Consider the following 18597-nt stretch of genomic DNA (forward strand, 5'->3'; position numbering starts at 1 on the left):
ACGTGAAGATCGAAGCTATATAAAAGTACGATAATTTCAGCTATATTAACCACAGAATCTTCAAAAACGTTCTTAAAATTACCAATCAAGTTTTCGAAATGTTGAGTTTCGAAAACAACAAGAAAACATATTATTTTACCATAAAAAAGGCCAACATGGCTAGGTAGTTAGGGCGCTCGGTTCGTAATTTGAAAGTTGCAGGTTTGAATCTCCGTCACATCAAACACTCTCGTCCATTCAGCCATGGGGGCGTTATAATGTTGTGATAAATTTCATCAGTCGCTTGTAAAAGAGTAGTACAAGAGTTGTCGGTGGGTGGTGATGATTGTCTACCTTCCCTCTAGTCTTACACTACTAAATTAGGTACGGCTAGCGCAGATAGCCTTGGTGTAGCTTTGAGCGAAATTCAAAACAAACGAAACAAAAAACACCAAAAACATGTCATTAAATTGTATTTAGTACTATACCTATCAGATTCATTGCCAGTTTCCCACCAGTTAAAAGTGCAGTGTTAACAAATTAAATTTATGACTGAAGAGTGCAATAGGCACTCTTTCCAACTAGGAATAGCTACACAAAACGATATTATAAAACGAGAACCAAGTATACAACACGTCAAAGAACGGAGTTTTAAATGTTCTCCATGTCGGTGAAAAACTTTCATAACAAAGCGTTGGCAGCAGTAGGTTCAAACATCCTAACATAATCCGAAATAATCTCTTCATTAAAAGATGAGGGTTATGAGTGCGATAGTGTCCTCCAACCCTAAAAATCCGTTGTGATGAAGTTGGAATACTCAGTGTCTGGTCTAATTAACAGAATAATAAACAATTATTTCAAGTTGATGAAGGCTAGCTCTGAAGCCAAAAGTCCGCGAATTTCCATTTCAAACTTCGAAATCTACGGTTGTTTTCGATAAAATTATGTCAAAAAACGTTTATAATTTTCGTTTATCAAAAATGGCTTTAGAAGTCAAAGTCCAAGTACAGTGAAGCGTCTGTAGAAAGTATGTCAGTATTATGTAAGTTAAGACTGACCTAGTTTTCACACTCAGGAACCTAGGAATTGCTATGGTGAGCAAAAGTGCGTAGTTATGGTTATTAAACTGATTGTGATCTAGAATAGAGGAACTAGTTACAAAGACAGCACGAGACAGTGAACATCATCGTTGTACATCATACAAATAAAGAGCACCTGAGATGATAATTTGAAACTGTTGAAAAGCAATATTTTTTTCACTTGCTAACGAATGAGTCAGAGCATCTATCTAATCTGTACTTTTCTGGTGTGATAACCCTAAACAGCACAATTGTAACATATACACTTTACATCTCAAAATGTACAAAATCAGATTCTAGCAAATGAGTCACCGCCTCCATCTCATTTCATTCCATACCATTTAATATATGTCCAAAATTTTCCAATGTGGAAATCTAAAACAGATTTAAACATTACCTGATTATAGTTTGTAAACTTGTAAAGTGTTTCAATCTCTTTCATCGGTAAATCATGTGAACTTTATAGTCTGGTACATGGACTACGTCATGGAGTGCTTGGCATTCATTACCGTAGAGAAAAAAAAGGTGTTATTTATTCTGCTATAAGATACGGTTTCCTGAGAAAAACTATGAAAGTGTACACCAAGCCATTGTTAGTTAAGTTAAATATCAAAAACAACAAAAAAGAAGAGATATTACTGTATTTACAAATAACAATAGATTATCTAAGGAGCTCATGACGACGTCATCTCTCCCTCACTGTAAGACTTAGTTTTTTATTTTTATTGACCAAAAAATACAGAGTGGTATCAAAACCAGGTTAAAACTTCAAATTTACTGCTAAGCCACGAGGAGAGTCAGGTATAAAGTAAATAAATTATAAGCACATTTGAAAGGTGTATCTTTCTCCTTCAGAGACAAACTGAATGGGAGAGTTAAATAAAAACATTCCTCTGTAATCTATGTCTCTCATGCAAACGATAAATAAATTCAACAATATTAAACTTTTTATCTAATTTATGAATCAAAATACTTCCAAGGTATACATTATTCTCAACAGATTAGCAAAACTAAGACAGTTTAATTCAGTAGTTTGTAAACTATGTTAAACCTTTATTGGTCTTTGGTTCAAGTTCTTTCACGTTCATCAAAATTCCTTACAACAAACATACTTTCCTATAAATATGAATAAAATTATAATAAACTAGCACGTGACTGGTTTAAAAATCATCTGATATATGACTGGCTGAAAAATTTAAGGTTATTTAGCTTTGCGTCAGTGTTAGATAGACGAAGACGTTTTAGAAAATTTGACATTTTATACGTTATTGGAATGTAAAAGAAGCGGCGAAGTTTTAGTACAAGTATGTATTACGAAGATAGTCGTTGCTCTTAGGAATGCTTTGTTTTGTTTTTGAATTTAGCACAATGCAATACGATGGCTATCTGCGCCAGCTATCCCCAGTTTAGCAGTGTAAGACTAGAGGGTTTGGTTTGTCTTGAATTTCGCACAAAGCAACACGAAAACGCTATCTGCGCTAGCCGTCCCTAATTTAGCAGTGTAAGACTAAAAGAAAGGCACCTCGTCATCACCACCCACCGCCATATGAATAGTGGGATTGACCATAACTTTATAACGCCCCCACGGCTGAAAGGTGAGCATGTTTGGTGTGACGTGGAATAATTTAACATTTAATTAAATTACGAAATATTAAACGACTGAAAGAGTAGTTGCTGGTTCATGTTCCCCTTCAAATAAAATATCACATGAAACAATCTGTGTCACTAAAGATTTAATTGGTTTTCCTGAAACAATTGATTTGCGCGTTATTTGAAATCTATATTGGAATTACATATGTTAAATAAACAAGCAACTATAAGAAAATAGTTTTTATTTTTCTGTATTTTTTCTTATCAAGCCAGATTTGTACGTCATTATTTTTACATTATAATCTGTATGTTTCTGCTCGTAGTTCTAATTCTGTTGTTACTTGTTATACTACTGTGTTACGAATAAGTAAGCTCTGTTCTTTTTTCTGGGCCTGGCATGGCCTAGCGCGTAAGGCGTGCAACTCGTAATCCGGGGTTCGCGCCAGCGTCGCGCCTAACATGCTCGCCCTCCCAGCCGTGGGGGCGTTATAATGTGACGGTCAATCCCACTATTCGTTGGTAAAAGAGTAGCCCAAGAGTTAGCGGTGGGTGGTGATGACTAGTTGCCTTCCCTCTAGTCTTACACTGCTAAATTAGGGACCGCTAGCACAGATATCCCTCGAGTAGCTTTGTGCGAAATTCCAACAACAAGAAGAAGAACAACAACAGTTCTTTTTCCAGTTTTGTAAAATATAAATAGCTTACGACATAAAAAAATGGAGAGTGTTTAACTTTAAGATATTAAAACACAAATGACATTTGCAAAGTATTTCACACTTGTATACCTATATGACTTTGTGTATGTGCCTGACCTTGGATGATCTAATATATAGTTTCAATATATACAGCAATCTTTGTCACAGACACGTTACACGTTTGAGTAGATTGCATTTCTTATTCTGGTAGCATTACTAAGTAATAAAACATTAGCTTATCGACTGAAATCAGAAAAATATATTACTCTATCTCGTGAAACTGGACGTACGACAACCTTTTATGTTTTGTTTTGGTGTTGTTTCTTTTGCATTGTTATGTTTAGATATTGGTTTTCTTTAGGTTTATGTTAGGAGTTGACTATATTACAGTTTAGTAATTGATTATTCGTTTTCTAAACTCCCGCCTTTGTACACAGTTCTACAAGAATGTCCACAGTTGGTAACATTTATTTCGCTATTTGAGAGATAAAGTTAAAAACAGAGAAGTCTCCGAATTATAAAATTATGTAACGATAATACTAATCTTATTCGCCAAGTCTGATCTTCCTGACTAAAGATATTAGTCAGAGATTTTATTAATGTGAAAGTATCATATTGACACTTGTTTTAGTTCTTTCTTGTTTCAAGATGTTGTTACTTCGTGACTGTATAATGTTCAGGTTACACAATTCTTTTCAGGTATACCTGTGTTTTGGCTCAAGTTACGTTTTATCATGACATATTAAAGAGACTGTAAATTGCAACAGTCCACAAACTGTTTCAAAGTAAACATAATAAAAACTGTCTAACAGAGATGACTTTTAAGTAATTTTGATTGTTATGAACCTTCTCGGTTGTTCTTATAAAAAAAAAACTCCGTTGTACATAAGACTCCTGGCTGATTATTCAACGCTTTTTGATCATATATATTGCAGATGTATCCAGTTCCTTTAATACCACCGTAAATTACAGGTAAAATATGTGGGAGGATAATAAATAAATTACTTGAATTATGATAAAATAAAAGAACATCTCTCCCGACCAGTTCTTATAAAGTAGCTTTAGAATCAATGTAAGAGTGTGTGAGTTTTCTGATAGTAAAGCCACATGGGGCTATCTGCTGAGCTTACCGCGGGGAATCGAACTCCTGATTTTAGCGTTGTAAATACAAAGACTTACCGCTGTACTAGTGGGGGTCAGCAATGTAAGAATATAATTTAAATTATTCTCTGTCGTTGACGTTTCGTGAACAATTTAGAAAGAATTCGTAAAGTCTTCTCTCACACAGACATGTCGTTTGTTTTGTTTTTGAGTTTCGCGCAAAGCTACTCGAGGGCTATCTGCGCTAGCCGTCCCTAATTTAGCAGTGTAAGACTAAAGGGAAGGCAGCTAGTCATCACCACTCACCGCAAACTCTTGAGCTACTCTTTTACCAACGAATAGTGGGACTGACCGTCGCATTATAACGCTCCCACGGCTGAAAGGGTGAACATGTTTGGTGCGGCAGGAATTCGAATCCGCGACCTCGGATTACGAGTCGAACGCCTTAACCCACCTGGCCATGCCGGGCCATAGACATGTCGTAAACAGTTCGAGAAGAATGCGTAAAATCTTTCTTCTCTGTCATACACAAATTAGGAGAGGTATACAAGTCTTCTCGGGACAGAACCTCGTCAACCATCCAGAAAGAGCGTGTAAAGTATTCTCTGTGATGTGATAACAAATCTACATCCATCGACCATAAAATTCAACTAACTTATTGGTCATACATATTTATCAACATGGTTTTGAAATGGTGGAAAACCTAAAATTTCGAATTACTTCTTTTCCTGTGTTGATAATTTTATATGTTCATTCATCCTTTCTTTTGCAAATAGTGCATGTACAAAGCTTTATAAGTCTGGCATGGTCAGCCTACTCTGATTGTGAATCAGAACATTCATGGCTCGTGTCTTGTTGTCATAAAAACGCACTTTACAGTTTGGTGCTACAAGTTTGTTTTATAGCAAAACGACTTTCAACTATCTGCTGTGTTCACCGTGTGGAATCAAACCCCGCATGGTAAGTCGGTAAACTTACCGTTGTCTTACCGGTAAATCGGTGTAGTAAGTAATGGCCAGATCCCGTTATTTGATATGACTATATTATTAGCTCAGATTTAATGATGGCAAAGATAGTCCTTTATCTTTTCTTCTCAAAATTCTGAAACAAAGAAACAGTTAAGGCGTTTTTCAACCAATTCTGTGTCAGTAAGAAGTAACTCGTTTATCATATCAATCAGTATATATCTAAATATGGTTTTATTGGTTTGTTGAAATAATGTGTTACATAATATTACAATGAAGTTGAGTATGACAGCCCTTACCAAGATATTTCGTAATTTTTCGTGTTTATATTTATTTTGAGCCGTTACTTTTGATGTTATTTAAAACCTTGATTGATTTAAAATCTTAAGATCGTTTTTCAAGTAAAAGTTTTGCAGAAAACTATTTGGTAATTTGGTTATTATTTTGGTTAAGTGAGGTTGAACTGAATGAGTGTAAGACTGGTAAATAAATGATACAATCGAAGAAAAAATAATAAACTATGAGCAAAAAAACTTAATGTAATGAGATATTTTCATATATATATGCAGTAAGTATGTTTAATAATAATACTGCGACAAATGTACTCAACGTTTAGCGTGCCGGACTATGGAACAGAGGATATTTGCTCGTGACTAAAGATCTGGCCGAAAATACTGTGTACTAGTCGTTTTCTCTCTGGTCTATCAATATAAAGTTACTGAATAGTGTGTATAACTCTTGCTTTCCCTCTAGTCTATCAATTCAAAGTTACTGAATAGTGTGTATAACTCTTGCTTTCCCTCTAGTCTATCAATTCAAAGTTACCAAATAGTGTATATAACTCTTGCTTTCCCTCTAGTATATCAATTCAAAGTTACTGAATAGTGTGTATAACTCTTGCTTTCCCTCTAGTCTATCAATTCAAAGTTAAAGATTAGTGTATATGACTCTTGCTTTCCCTCTAGTCTATCAATTCAAAGTTAAAGATTAGTGTATATACTAGTATATCAATTCAAAGTTACCAAATAGTGTGTATAACTCTTGCTTTCCCTCTAGTATATCAATTCAAAGTTACCAAATAGTGTACATAACTCTTGCTTTCCCTCATGTCTAGTCCCCCGTTGGTACAGCGGTAAGTCTACAGATTTAAAACGTTAAAATCAGGGGTTCGATTCATCAGATAGCCTAATACGGCATTGTTATAAGAAAACACACACACCCCTCTAGTCTATTAATTCAAAGTTAAAGATTAGTATATATAACTCTTGCTTTCCCTTTAGTCTATCAATTCAAAGTTAAGGATTAGTGTACATAACTCTTGCTTTCCCTCTAGTCTATCAAATCAAAGTTAGGGATCAGTATATGTAAGTTTTGCTTTCCCTTTAGTCTATCAATTCAAAGTTACTGAATAGTGTGTATAACTCTTGCTTTCCTTTAATGTATCAATTCAAAGTTAAGGATTAGTGTACATAACTCTTGCTTTCCCTCTAGTCTAGTCCCCCGTTGGTACAACGGTAAGTCTACAGATTTAAAACGCTAAAATCAGGGGTTCGATTCAGAAGATAGCCTAATACGGCATTATTATAAGAAAACACACACACCACTCTAGTCTATCAAATCAAAGTTAGAGATTAACATATGTAAGTTTTACTTTCTCTTTAGTCTATCAATTCAAGATTAGGTATTAGAATATATGATCCTTATATGTTAATAAGTTTTGCTCGAACATCCGAGAAACAAAGAACCACGGTCTTTCTAATCACAACCACAACAACGTTAAGAGTTACTCCTGATTAATTCTTCCTAAACTAGCTTTTGACAAGTAATTCCCTCAGATAAACATAATTACAATAACTATGTTCTAATGTATTTGAATTGTAACATAGTGATTATAGAGCATCGTTTAAGTAAATTATTAAAATACTATATGCGTATATACATATGTGTATATGCAGAGGTGTATCTCTAATAAGAAAAGCATACGTTCAGAAACAACTTCCGAGAAGTATGTAAAATGTAAGTATTTTCTTGAATTCAGCTTGACACGCCTTTATATTTCCAATAATACAGTATATGTTTGGAAATGTATTTACGCGTATACTTATATTTTTTCTTTTCGTGAATGCATTGTTTTTACAGTTGATGGCCTCAGTTCACGATCTCTGAGAACACAAAAGCACAATCCAGGAGGAGTCGGTAAATTCGCCTTTGACAATCCATACTTTCATCATGACGAAATAAAAGAAACAACACAAAGTTCCAATGGTAAAAGGTTTTGTTGATATATAGTTCAAGGGAATATAAGCTTTTTTTTTTTTATTCTGCAGTTGACAAACAAACGATGATTTTGCAACATGTATTATAAAAATCTTGAGATTATGTGAATATAAACTTAGTCACCCACCCAAACACATATGGAACCCTGGTGTTTAAAAGTTATAAAACTCATAAGTTATTTTAAATTACCCGAAGTCTTCAGTTCACTATTGTTTCTAAATAAAACAAAATGTAATTTTTATTCGCTTTCTGCAAGTAAGAATGACATTGAAAACTTTCATTCAAATATTTCTTCTCCGCATTTTATTGTAGTCATTATTCAGTATTCTTACCAAAAAATAAAACTATGATATTTTTATGTATTTAAGTTGAATGTTTTCTAATGAACCACGTATTTTTATCTTGAATTATATTAGCGTACTCAGTGAAATTGCTATAAAAATAGAAAGAAAACAGAACTTATTTTCAAAGCGTTTGAAGGAGACACCATTGGATTATCACAGAAGAACTGGCGCCAACTTACAATGAAGAAGACCCTTGTTTGTGAAAAGGAAAAATATGTTACTTTGAACTTTTTAAAAGTGCCTTATTGGCAAATTTACTTTTGTTAGTAAGTGACTTAGGTTATAATTACCCCTCAAGTCACTTGATAAAGCACTCGCCTGGTGAGCGAAAGGTCTTAGATTCACTCCATCTCGAGGAAATAAAAATAAAATTAGATTAACATACAAAACCTAGGCCTTGACGTAGGGCTCGAACGTAGAGCTCTGAGGTTTCAGATTCATATACTTTACCGACAGACATTACCTGACAAGAGCAGTGTGAATATATAGTATGTGAATTTGAACATAAAGTAGTTCTTTCACTGAGATAGATGAAATTTTTAAAGAGCTAAATAAATCTCGTAATTTTACTCCTTCCACGTAAAATGTAGCAGGTTTGGAGATAATATAGTTCTAATGAATGTTGCGTCATTATATGTTAAAATTAGCAATATATTTGTAAGTTTTGTCTGATATAGACACTTCTCTGGCCAATACTTTGACCTTTTGATTCCATTTACTTTTGACTTGAGACAACATATATCTGTTTCAGCTAGTTGAATGTTGTTAACTAAAAAGTTGCACAACGTGGCGTCTGTGCTCTGCACACCACAGCTATCGAAACCCTATCTCTAGTGCCGTAAACCTACAAACTTACCGCTCTGCCACTGAGAAGCATCTGTTTCAGTAATTCCTGGTTTTTCTCTCCTTCTACGACTGTGTAAATAAATAAATAATTAATTATGATGGATTGTTTGTTTATCTGTTGAATTTAACGCAGAGCACTACAATGGATTAACTGCACTATGTTCATCACAGGAAAAGGAACTAGGATTTTAGCATTGTAAGTCAGTAAACGGCTCGGCATGGCCAGGTGGTTAAGGCACTCGACTTGTAATCCGAGGGTTGCGGGTTCGAATCCCCATCACACCAAACATGTTCGGCCTTTCCGCCTTGGTGGCGTTATAATGTGACGGAAAATCCCACTATTCTTTGGTAAAAGAATAGTTCAACAGTTGGCGGTGGGCGATGCTGACTAGCTGCTTTCCCTCTAGTCTTACACCGCTAAATTACGGACGGCTAGCGCAGATAGTCCTCGCGTAGCTTTGCGCGAAACTAAAAAACAAACAAGTCAGTGAACGTACAATTGACCCACTGATGAACAGTTATTATTTTCTTAAACTGACAGGAAAAAAGTCGTAATAATAATAATAATAAAGTTTATCAGCTGCATGAAAGAATATATTATTTTTATTAGACAAACACGATGTTTTAATCACTTCCCTCAATGAATATAAGTCTTAGATAAATTTGTATTTGAATTTAGCATAAATCAACACCAGGGTTATCTGCGCTAGCAGTGTAAGACTAGAGAGAAGGCAGCTAGTCATCACCACCCACAATCAACTCGTGGGCTACTCTATGACCAACGAATAGTGGAATTGACTGTAACATTGTAGCGCTTCCATGACTGAATGGGCTAGTATATGTGGTGTGACGGAGATTCGAACCCTAACTTTCAGATTGAGGGTTGAGTGCCCTGAGTACTTGGCCATGTCGGACCCATGTCTTAGATAATGAAACATTAGTTATTTATTGATAAAAAATATTGGATACAAATAATAATTTTACAAGGCGTACAGAGAGTAGAATATGTTAAATCAACATGATTTTGGATATGGTACTAGTAAACCACATCACAACAACAGCCGACCTATTGTTGCAGAGGAATGGCATATCTAAGAAACTACATTTTTGCACTCTTTGGCCATACGTTGGTTGTGTGATATCACCGAAAAGTGATCGCTTTTGGCAACAGTATGTGGCAGCTCTTTAAGACGCAAATGACCTCTGATGAGTCGTTAGTCGTTTCCAGCGAAGAACAGTGTGCAATTAAACCACTGTGTAGTATTGTACATGCAAATGACGCAAAGTATTCATACTCTCAGATCATAAAAATGTGCTTAGATCGGGTAGTTAAAATTTTAGACTAAAGTATTTCTATAAAGGAATGGCCATTGAAAACAAAAAAAAAGGGAATATGGATTAGCTTGGAGCATCAGGACCATCCATAAGAAAAGTCTGTAATGTGTCATATCCCAGCCGTCCTTAGCAAAATTCGGATTCGTATAACTTATGAGAATCCACAAAAACATTCTCCAGGCATCAGTTCACAACACAATCAAGAAGGACATCCATCTGGAAAAGCGTCATAACTGACATCTACACAAGATGTTTCAACCATTGCATATCTCAAGTAACTGTGTAATGAAGGAAATATCACGCTATTCCGTAGAAAGATTTACCTGTAAAGTCGACGGATGCAAAGCATATGTATTTATTTGAGATAGGACTGATGAAACCGGCGTTTTGAAACCGTACACTAGATTTATTATTGAAAGTTTGAAGGGAATTATGGTATGCTTACGCTATAACAACATCGTGTTATATCATATCTGTATATAGAACAGCGTTTGGTAATGAAAACTGTTATACAACTATTTTCAAGGTTCACATTTATCGAATAAAGTACAATCAAACATGGACTGTAATGATTTAGGTTCCATGTGCTTTAAAGTGTCGCTTTAGTTACAGTCAGACTAGTTTCAAGTTGAAGTAATGTCAATGTTATTTTCCTTAAGAAGTTTTTGTTTTAGTTTCTCTGGCGGCTGACATAAACAAAATGGTGACATACACTGGAATAGATCCAGTTTAATTAACGTAAAAGTACTTTAAAAGTCGCTAAAATACTATAATATTCACTCTTCACGAAAAGAAGAGTGTATAAAAGACGGTATTTTATATAGATAAGCAGTAAATTAAAAATAATGATAAGAAAAAAGAAATTAACTTACATCTATGAAAATAATTAATAGTTATTCGCAATAATTAAACTTTTATAAAGTGAGATTTAATTCTTTTGTAACATTTTTGTTTCCTTTCAGACCGGATTTCAGCTGGTTCTCTGTCTGATGAAAGTTATTCAAAAATGGTCAGTTGCATTACAAATATATCACTTTCAAAATTCTCAAATTCTTTTTTAAGCTCCTGATTAAATAGAATATATCTGTTTTATTTCTTATGTTAAACTTTCAAAAATATTTATAAAATTATGACCAGCAGCTTTTGAGTGACTTACTCATTGTTGTCAAAATGAATAATTTTTAAGCAATCCTGAGTATTTCTAACAATAGTAGATAAGGATTATTACAAACTCACGACTTATAATCATGAATTTTGATGGATGAATAAACGTTAATCAAAACATAGGTAGAACATAATAACGAACTATGAAAATGATAAATATAAAACAAACAATGCATTTGACTGGTAGTATTTTTTCAGCTATTCACTTCAAAGCTAGATTAAAAATATCCCATAGTAGAATAGTATTTAGCAATTGTTTCGTTTTTCTTTTTAAACTAAACTTTTATTTTTAAAGACTATGACGACAAAGATGTCCAAACCGAGCCAGATTTCCAGCAAATTTCAAAGACAAAGAGCAGTAGATGATACTTGTGTTGGGATGGTAGGTTTATAATCGGTTTATGTGAGTAAATGTTTGCATATTGTGATTCAGACTTTTATCTTTATTTCTATGTGTCTAATTTAATGTCTTGCATCTTTAAATCTTCACCTTTCCACTTATACATTTCTTGTTTTCTTTGAATCTGTTCTCCGCACGTACAGAGGTAAGTCAACAAATTTACAATGCTAAAATCAAAAGTTCGATTCCCCTCCGTGGACAAACCAAATAGCCCAATGTCTTTTTGTTATAAGGAAACACACACATACTCTGTGAAGCCAACCTGAAGGTCCATGACATCCAAGCTCTAATTTTTGTTCTTTTTAGGTCATTTGAAGAACCGAATATTTAAACCATTACTTTGTATCTACATATCAGATTTATTTAAATGTAAGAAATAAAATGTTGCTAAAAATCTAATCTCTATCATGTTTCTGTTTAAGTATTTCTGAGCTATCGGATTATTTGAACATTATTTTTGTTTATTTTTCTTTTAATTCTATAAATATCTGAGCATTGCATGTTAGGACTGCTACCTTATTGTCAACGGTTTACCATATCATGTTCTAATGCTAAGATACAATAAACAACTAAACAAAAGGTCCCTGTGCTACTAAGTGGATTTAAGAAATTTTACAAATTTACAAGGGAACATTTTCTCCTTTTTCCTGGACTAGGCATGACCAAGTGATTACACCACCAAACTTCAATTTTATAGTCCATGACTCGTGTCTGGTAGCCGCTAAAACTAGGGATATGTACTTTGAACTGCGTATGTATAAAACAGGACGGTTATCTCCTACTATTCGATAAGAGTAGACGTTTAACTCCTACTATTCGATAAGAGTATCCAAAGAGATGGTGGTTAGTAAAGTAGACTAATTCAGTAATTGACTTTCGTCCAGGGACGTATAGCGTAAACAGTCTTTCTATTGCTTTGCATTCATTTTCACAACAAATTCGTCTTGCCACATCAGTATACATATTTTCAATTTATTTTCTTTTATCTATCGTTAATAATATCTTAAACCGTCATGATAATAAAAAAAAATAATATACTGAATTCCACGCAATAAAACTTTCTAAATTTATTTCACTCAGGAATTCGAGCGACTTCTGGTGCCATTAAGAGGACACGACTTTACCGGCCTAGGTTTCAATATCTGCGGTAACATGCGAGATGGAATATTCGTAAAAGATGTTCTTAACAGAGGACCCGCGAACGAGTCAGGGAAAATCAAAGCAGGTAGAACAATTTGTTGTCTTAGTTATTACTATTACCTTGAACAGCGGTAAGTCTACGGATTTACAACGCTAAAATCAGGGGTTCGATTTCTCTTGGTGGTGTAAGCAGATAGTACAATGTGGCTTTGCTATAAGAAAACACACACACACAATTACCTTACTAAAACGTACATTTTAAGTAAGGTACAACCTTCGTTCTTCTCCAATCTAAGTAATGTAAACAGCAAATACGGATGTTTAAGACAAAAAGGTTAAATATTGTTACCTTTAACATTATGTATCTTTCGTAAGACCCGGAGCTACCTTATCCAAGTTGTGTGTGTAAGAAACCTTTCGACATTCACATGATTGCACATATTTATCTTTTTATGTTTGTTTATTTTTCTCTGCATTTATCTTTCAAATGCAGAGTTAATCACCACACTTACAATATCGTATTAGAATTGTATATTATTTCTACAGAACTGCTACCTTTATAAATCTATTCAATGTTTGCTTGTTTTATAATTAAGCACAAAGCTACAGCTAACAGTGCTCTACCCACCACGGGTATCAAAACCCGGTTTCTAGTGATGTGTTTGTTTTTGAATATCGCGCAAAGCTACTCAAGAGCTATCTGCGCTAGCCGTCCCTAATCTAGCAATGTAAGACCAGAGGGAAGGCAGCTAGTCATCACCATCCACCACCAACTCTTGGGCTACTCTTTTACCAACGAATAGTGGGATTGACCGTCACATTATAACGCCCCCATGGCTGAAAGGGCGAGCATGTTTGGTACGACGGGAATTCGAAACCGCGACCCTCAGATTACGAGTCGCGTAATGGCGGGTGGTGATGACTAGCTGCTTTCTTACAAAATTAGGGATGGCTAGCGCAGATAGCCCTCGTGTTGCTTTGCGCGAAATTCAAAAACAAACAAATAGTTCTCAAGTAGAGGAACGAACAGAAGACAAAAAAAAATTATATTACACATACTTCGCCTGAGTCACGACCTGTAAATTTTGCAAGTATCTGATACTAACGTGTTTTATTTAATTGTGAATTTAAGCGAGCAAGTTTAATTTAATTTTTCCCACTAGGGTGAAAAGGTATTGTCTCTCTCTACAAAAAAAAAAAAAAATAGAAAGAAATAAATGCAGCCCAGTAAATTGCTTTTAGATGTGATAAGGTTTGGCAAAATCTTTAGATATTAGATAGCAATGCAGCGAATCCAAAATGTAAATCAACCAGTTAGGCTTACTGTCATGTTTCTTCTTACACTTAGTGCCTGAATGCGTTATTAGTTTAACAGTTATTTAGTGTATAAATCACTTTAATGGTACTAACAAGTAACTGAAACACATATAAGTAAATCTGTTTCCAGTAAACCTTCTAAATATCAAATGCGCAACGAAAACACCAATGGCACTTGATTTATCTAATATTTAAGTCTTTTGAACCATACACATAAATACATACGTTGGCTGCTTCTATATTTCGCTAAACACATCTACACGCAATATATACGTATATAAATACAAACTGGATTACCCGTCATTATATAAAAACAACCTGCTATAGAATAATTAATATTAACTTTTGAGCAGAGCAAGCTACAATAACGACACAATAACGAGCATAGCCAATTAAATTACTTATAAAGGTTAGAACTAATTGTTTCTTGAGTTGGATACCCTCGCTGTTAACGACGTATTTAGCTGCAAATCCAAAAATAGTTCAAAAAGTTTGACCAGCTTAGTAGATATACGTTAGTCCTTGTTTCATAAGTTAACCATCTCTACAACAAGAGTACGACAACAAACATTTCAGACAATAAAACTAGATGTGTTAACTAACACTTTTAATTAAAGTAACCTTAAAAGAAGAATAGAGTAAAACTAGTATGTATTAGTCCATGTAATTTCTTTGTTTTATAATCTATCTAGAATTCTGAAGAGCTGTGTTACTTTAAAATATCAAGTTGTTTCCCAGCATGTACAAATATCTGTTATTTTTAATTTAACATAAAGCTAAAAAAGTAGACTATCTGTGCTTTGGCCACCACGGGCGCATCAGTCAGAGGTATATCAGTTTCTCACATAACTATTCTAACAGATAATCCAGTTCTTCATATGACCCATAGCAATACCTGCTGACGATGACCGAAGAAGGTCGAAACGTTGTTCACTCTTCTACGTAAAATATTTTCTCAACCCAAACGAGCCGTTTTTGCATATATACATAGCAATACTTGACCAGTTTTTCGTATGACCTATAGCAACACTTAAGGTGCTTAATATAATTTACAAATACGGTAATTCTTTATGCAACTTGGAAAAAAAGTCAAGTCTTCTTTTAACCAGCAAAAGATACGTAGCAGTTTTTTAATATAACCTGTAGCAACATCAAAATTCATTTCTTATTATAACAAGTTCCAACACGTAACCCAATTATTCATATAACAAGTTGTAGTAACAAGCACGTTAGTTTTTCATATAACTAGCATTAATTAGCAAACCAGTCTTTATATAGTCAATAAAAATAATAAAGTAAAACCAGTAAAATCATGCAACTAATAAATAGCAACATGTAAATGAGAAAAATCATAGAATCTACAGCAACAAAATAATGAGTTGTCATCCAACCAGGGCCCGGAATGGTTAAGGCACTCGACTCCTAATCTGAAGGTCGCGGGCTCAAATCCCGTCGCACCAAACATGCTCGCCCTTTCAGCCGTGTGGGCATTATAATGTGATGGTCAATCCCACTATTCGTTGGTAAAAGAGTAGCCCAAGAGTTGGCGGTGGGTGATGATGACTAGCTGCCTTCCCTCTTGTCTTACACTACTAAATCAGGGATGGCTAGCGCAGATAGCCCTCGTGTAGCTTTGTGCGAATTTCAAAAACAAACAAAACTATCATCCAACCAGCAATCACACGAAAACTGATTCTTATATAGTTAGTAAAAGCAACTCAGTTCTTCATGTGTCTATTAAGCAGCATTGAATAACAACCACGCCAGTTCTTCGGGTAACCAATAGTAATATGATCAGTAAAAACAAGTGAAACAGTTTTTCATAGAACTCATGGTAACACATGTAGCAGCATCAGTGTCATATGTGCTAATGAAACTAGCAGAAACAAATTAGTTAGCTCTTCCTATAAGTAATGGTAGTGAGGGTCCCTGTTAATGTACATATGTTCATAAAAACGGTAGAAACGAACGAGCCAACTCTTATGACATAAATTTTAGCAAGACAGAGATTAAGTTTTAACACAACCATTATCAGCAAGTTAGCCACTTTTTACTTATAATCAGTATTAGCAGCTCGCTCTCTTCTTCATATAATCACGAGCAGTAACTCAGTTTCTATGAACATTTCTTTGTGGCTATGTATGAATTTTTAATGACGTTAATAATGGTGTTAGTAACTACATCGCATTTCCTCTTGAACCTTTGTATGTTATAGATGCCTTCTTCAGCTACTAGTAGTATTTTACAGAAGTCAAAGTATGAGATAATTCACACTGTGGTTAGCAATTTAGTCTAACTATTCTTCGGTAAAGATACGTGGGTCGTAGATTCGCTGTATTTGTGAGATCGGTCGGCCATGACAAACTGCTAGACTGAAGCTTGGCTTAGTAGCAGCTGATCAAAGAGAAGGAATCATGGTTAGCCTGCGTTCTGAATATGTGGTGGTTATCTCCATACATGGTTAACTCCTGGCTATTGTTTGCATAGGAAGAACTAGGATATAAGTACAGTTGTGACGTATGACGTAGATAGATAACAATAACAGCTGTTCAAGGTTTTATGAATGAACATTTTTTAATGACTTTAGAAGTCCATTCGTCCAATAACGTCTAACTAATTTACAGCAAATTCGAAGGCCATTGGAAATCATACAGTTTTATTCTTACAGGAAACAACTGTTTTTGTCGTTTTTTCACAACAATTTTTAATAGTTATTGTTTTCATGACATCCATCAAAATATTACATACCATAATATTTTTCATTAGTTATCATTAAACGTACTCTTTAAGACTGATCATTAGATCTTTAATATAACAGAAAGGCATAACAATGAATTACAATGTATTCTTGAAATTATCGTTTATTTCTATCTCGAATCTTCAGGGATACATTCAGGTTTGGTTTCGTTTGAATTTCACGCAAATCTACTCGAGTGCTATCTGCTCTAGCCGTCCCTAATTTAGTAGTGTAAGACTAGAGGGAAGGCAGCTAGTCATCACCACCCACCGCCAACTATTGGGCTACTCTTTTACCAACGAATAATGGAATTGACCGTCACATTACACGTCCCAATGGCTAAAATGGCGAGCATGTTTGGTGTGATAGGGATTCGAACCCGTGAATTGCGAGTCGAGTGCCTTAACCACCTGGCTATGCCGGGCCTAAATTCAGGTGTGTGTGACTTTTGTTTGTAAGGACAAATAGTTTTATGAACGGCACCTATTGTGTACTTTACATTTGCAGAATATGAAAACTTTTTATTCATCTATTGTGTAAATAGAAAATAAAATGATTATTTCTTAAAATCCCTCTATTTCCTAGTTACTTAACATAAAATTTCAAATTTGAATAAAAGTTAGTTAGCAATATGATTTTTGTAGCTTAACGCAATGTTACACACTATACTCTTCTGTATTCGGTTCGTCTCAAAAACTGAGCCCCTGAGTTTAATGTTGAATGTGCTATTAAACATCCCTGACTAATTGAGGTACTAACCTCAGATATCTTCTATTAAAACTACGTTATTAATCTATAAAAAACTTAGTATGGCAAAAAGCCAAACCTTCTTAAATAAAAAGCAGTAGAATGAATTGTAAGATTAAATTTTTAATCGTGTTTTTAATTTTAAAATATTTGGTGTTTAAAAATTAAAAGCTTAAACATAATTCAGAATCTACTCAAGAGATGACGCCACATAAGACGCCTTCGCCATCGTTTTTTTTTTTTTTTTTGCGGTAGACATGTTTGATCAAAGTGTTTTTTGAAACTTTAATGACAACATCATTTTGGTTACGATTGAATGTATCCTATTCCTTGTTTATGGTCACTAACATTTACTTTCCTTGAGTTTCTTCTACAGTTATAAATCAAATATACCGTTGTTGTGAAATTTTTTGCTATATTTGTAAGGCAATTATATCGTTGTTGTGGACTCACTTGCTACATTTATAAAACAGTTTTTCCATTGTTATGAACTCAACTATTTATTTAACATTTTCATTATAATATTTGATATTGCGACTGAACATATTATGTTTCTGTTGAACTGGTACTATTAAACCGACTGTAAAATGAAGTAAGAAAGGTGAATATATTTGGAAAATATAGAAACAAAATGAATCAATGAGTGTACTTTAGTGCGTTTTAATTTTAATAGCGCACGAGGAAAAAGTAAGAATATATCTTTGTAAAGCAAAACGGATGGGCGTGAATATTTCATTTGTTGTCTAAGGTCACTGTCAAACGTACCCTATTCCAATAGCAAGGGTTTCGAAAAATACGACTTCTAGGGTTAGCTAGGAAACTGTGTGGACTCAAATGCATTTTCACAATAAAAGATAATAAAGACAGATTAATCAGCAAAA

The 18597-nt window shown here is 34.3% G+C and overlaps 2 protein-coding genes across 4 annotated transcripts in view; one reads left to right on the forward strand and one right to left on the reverse strand.

The window, feature by feature from the left end:
• Window positions 1–18597, reverse strand: part of LOC143229639 (calcineurin subunit B type 2-like) — a 73498-nt gene that overhangs the window by 35574 nt on the left and 19327 nt on the right. Inside the window, exon 3 of the mRNA XM_076462243.1 lies at window positions 8887–8945. Coding sequence (XP_076318358.1) covers window positions 8887–8907 — 21 coding nt within the window. The 5' untranslated portion in view covers window positions 8908–8945. The remainder of the gene's footprint in view (window positions 1–8886; window positions 8946–18597) is intronic.
• The window catches only part of LOC143229638 (uncharacterized), a 31414-nt gene that overhangs the window by 6244 nt on the left and 6573 nt on the right, over window positions 1–18597 (forward strand). For all 3 annotated transcript variants that reach the window (XM_076462240.1, XM_076462241.1, XM_076462242.1), the window contains 4 exons: window positions 7549–7674; window positions 11174–11220; window positions 11671–11757; window positions 12856–13000. In XM_076462240.1, the coding sequence (XP_076318355.1) occupies window positions 7549–7674; window positions 11174–11220; window positions 11671–11757; window positions 12856–13000 (405 nt within the window). The remainder of the gene's footprint in view (window positions 1–7548; window positions 7675–11173; window positions 11221–11670; window positions 11758–12855; window positions 13001–18597) is intronic.

Source organism: Tachypleus tridentatus, chromosome 10, assembly GCF_004210375.1.
Source record: "Tachypleus tridentatus isolate NWPU-2018 chromosome 10, ASM421037v1, whole genome shotgun sequence".
In the NCBI taxonomy this organism is placed as follows: domain Eukaryota; kingdom Metazoa; phylum Arthropoda; class Merostomata; order Xiphosura; family Limulidae; genus Tachypleus; species Tachypleus tridentatus.